Source organism: Lolium rigidum, chromosome 6, assembly GCF_022539505.1.
Source record: "Lolium rigidum isolate FL_2022 chromosome 6, APGP_CSIRO_Lrig_0.1, whole genome shotgun sequence".
NCBI classification, from domain to species: Eukaryota; Viridiplantae; Streptophyta; class Magnoliopsida; order Poales; family Poaceae; genus Lolium; species Lolium rigidum.
This window is the reverse complement of record NC_061513.1, coordinates 96,572,492-96,575,525: the sequence shown is the minus strand read 5'-3', so window position 1 is coordinate 96,575,525 and position 3,034 is coordinate 96,572,492. Positions and strand designations below refer to the sequence as shown.

Sequence of the window (3,034 nt, the reverse complement as noted above, 5' to 3'; positions counted from 1 at the left end):
ATTATGTTTGACACCTAGTAGTAGAAAATTATCCGGGCTTGGGGTCAATAGGTGCTTCAACACGCGTCATCTCATACCATATATGGTTACAAATAAAATTTCGAATTCTAATCCCAACAGGTCGAAAGACGGAAGACAAAAAAATAAGACGGACTAATCAACAGATGATCTGGACACGTGCAGGGAGCGGGGAGCAGCTGCTCGTCCCATGCCATTTTGGTCCCAGCAGGTCCTCCGTACAGCTCCATGACTCGGCGCCTCGTGGTAGGGCCGTGCGAATTCCAGCGGCACAGAGAAGACAAGCACTGGAACAAGAACTGAGCCCAGCAGCAGCCCAGTAGGCCACCACCATGCCCATGACACTTGATGCAGGCGCGCCGCGACAGCCATGGCACTGCTGCCGCAGTCTAGCCACCACCCGGCCCGGCCGGAGCAATAATTCAGCTGGGCCAGCCGCTCAAAACTCGACGGGCGTGCTTCGCGAGCTCGTTAAACCGCAGTGGTGTCGCCGTCGCGGCGGCTCCTTGTTGGTTCATCTTGTCTGGATCGTCTCATGGTCATGGCATGTAGAGGCGGTTGCCGCACCGGCACCGCCACGCCTCCGGGTAGTACTCGGTGGTGACCGGCACGCCCGGCGGCACGGCCACGTGCACCGGGTAGCACGGGCTGCAGCTGCCGCACTTGGACGCGCACCGCGGCGGGTACGACCCCGGCCCTTCCGTCCTCGACAGCAGCCGCCGCCGTGGCCGCCATTGCCTGCTGGCCCTCGAGCTCACCTGCGAACAGGAAACACAGCCAGTGTGAGATGGCGTGTAGATATATATGGATTAAACGCGACCGGGTCCGTATCTCGCTGTTCAGGTAGAGGACAGCGACGTATGGCCAGAAGCACACGGGCCCCGGCCGTCGATCGGCGTTGAAGGACTGTCGGGAGGGCCGTAAGCTGGCTTTCATGGCTGGGCCTGTGCGCGTGAGCTAGTGGAGGTTGCAGCGTGCAGCCGCTTTGGCGGGGCCTGTGCTAGCTACGATGCTGCCCTAGCTACCGTCCAGCGAGGACCTCGCCTTGTTCATGGCGGCGCGTCACACCATTTCAAGATGAATATATCGATGTTGAAAACAAAAAAAAGATGAGCATAGAGGCAAAGCGGATCAAGAACAGCAAATCAGTCTGCTTGATCGTTTCGCGGTTGTGGTGTGTCTAATACTCTAATGAGGCTCATCACCGACGATCTACGTGAACCGCAGTGGATGTACGCCGGTGTGCATTCCAGTGGTGTGGAGCTGTAAACTTGTGGCATAGACTTGTGTGCACTATGTAAACTGGTGTATAGCAGTCTGTGCAGGGGATCAGAGGGGAATTTAGCGGGAGGAAGATGATGATGCGAACTCACCTGATTAGCGGAAGATGCTGTTGTTCGTCTCCAAAAATCTGCACAAAAGAAAAGAAGGGCACGAAGGTTATTAGACAGTAATTGTAAGTTTGTAACACACTAACACTCCAACCGGCTGGTCAAGAACAGAAAAGATGATATTGGCGAGTAAGGAAGCACGCGGAACAAATTGCAAGTAGAAAGAACTAGCATCAGCATGCAACAAAGCTTAAACTCAATATGCAACCTCGACAAGAAACCAGTACAAAGTTACAAACCAAACATTCAGAAGAACAATTGCACAATCCCAGCGCAGGACTCAAAACTTGCCAAAACGGAGGAAACAAGTGCAGGGATGAGCATAGCGCAGGCTGAATTCGTTACCTGAACGGAGCGCCACAGTGCACCCGCTGCAGCCACTGCCACCGCAATCCCACAAGCGGACGCAGCACAGGGAGACGGCCGCGACGAAGCACACCACCACCACCGCCATTAGCGCGCATCTGCCGCCCCACCTCAACCTTCCCCAGGAGCTCTCCATGGGCGCTTGCGCTTCCCTGCAGAGCCAGGCCCGCAACAGTGTGGCCGCAGCTGACCGAGCGGCCAAATTTGGGAAGCTAGCGGAAGCAGAGAGATTGAGCAACGCGCGGCTGATCGCCAGTGTCTCTTGTAGTTGTAGCCCTCCCCTCCTCTCTCTCGCCACTGTAGCCGCGTCGTTCAGATCTCTCGATCTCGGAATCTCCTTGGACAAGACTCTACAACGAGATGGATCGACCGATCGGTCAGATTACATACATCGGGCGAGACAGAGGAGTGCACGCAGAGGCGGGAACAGTGCCAACGTACCCGTCCACCACGCCCTCGCATTGGCGTACGTCCTCCTCCTCGCCTCACTCGTCACTTCAGTACCCCTTGTTCTGCATGATTGCGCAGGGCCTGCTACAGATCGGCGTCGATTGGTCTCGCCAAATACTACCAGCCTATGGGGAGGTAGAGGACGACGCAGCAGCTGGCATGTGCCGTGTGCTCCCCCGGAAAGCCTGTGCGAGCTTGGCAGAAATTTTACACGCCGATGGGTCCGCGGCTCCTAGTGGTCCGAGAGACAGTGAAAGGTGCAGGTACTGGGTATGGGCATTGGTAGGGCAGTGACTTGTGCGACTGACTGAGGAGTGACTATCATTCCCGCAGCATATAATCTACGATCTAGCTACGGGATCATCATCATTATCGAAAAAAAAAGCTACGGGATCATGGAGGAGACTTCTTGGGTCAAGTCTGACTGACTGACTGTAGGAGGAGGACGCAAGATCCATCATCCATGCCCTGCATGTACATTATTCATCCTTGGAGGATCGGCATACTTCTTGAAAGACAAATACATGCAGTGATGCAGATATGGATTTTCGAAAAGGTAAAAAAAATGGATATGGTTGTATGGATTTTTGGCAAAAGATCTCGATCACAGCTCAATTCTGTGCCCAAAAAGTCTTAAAAATAAAATAAAGACAGCTTTCGGTGGGGAAATTAAATTCGGCTCCCGGGTGCATATGCTCCTCTACCAAAAAAATTATAATTGGAAGTGTCGAAAATAATTTACATGTACATCTACATAATATATCTGAGTTCTCCAAGTTTCATGAAAAACCAATATTATTTTTGTTCTA

The 3,034-nt window shown here is 53.3% G+C and overlaps 1 protein-coding gene across 1 annotated transcript; it reads right to left on the bottom strand.

Annotated features, from left to right (window-relative positions):
• Nucleotides 1–557: 557 nt before the first annotated feature.
• Nucleotides 558–1,865, bottom strand: LOC124659900. Its single transcript, XM_047197713.1, has 3 exons — nt 1,755–1,865; nt 1,392–1,429; nt 558–776 (listed from the first exon to the last, which is right to left on the bottom strand). The coding sequence occupies exons 1-3, from the start codon at nt 1,861–1,863 to the stop codon at nt 558–560; spliced, it is 366 nt and encodes a 121-aa protein (XP_047053669.1). The 5' UTR covers nt 1,864–1,865.
• Between the last annotated feature and the right edge of the window lie 1,169 nt (nt 1,866–3,034).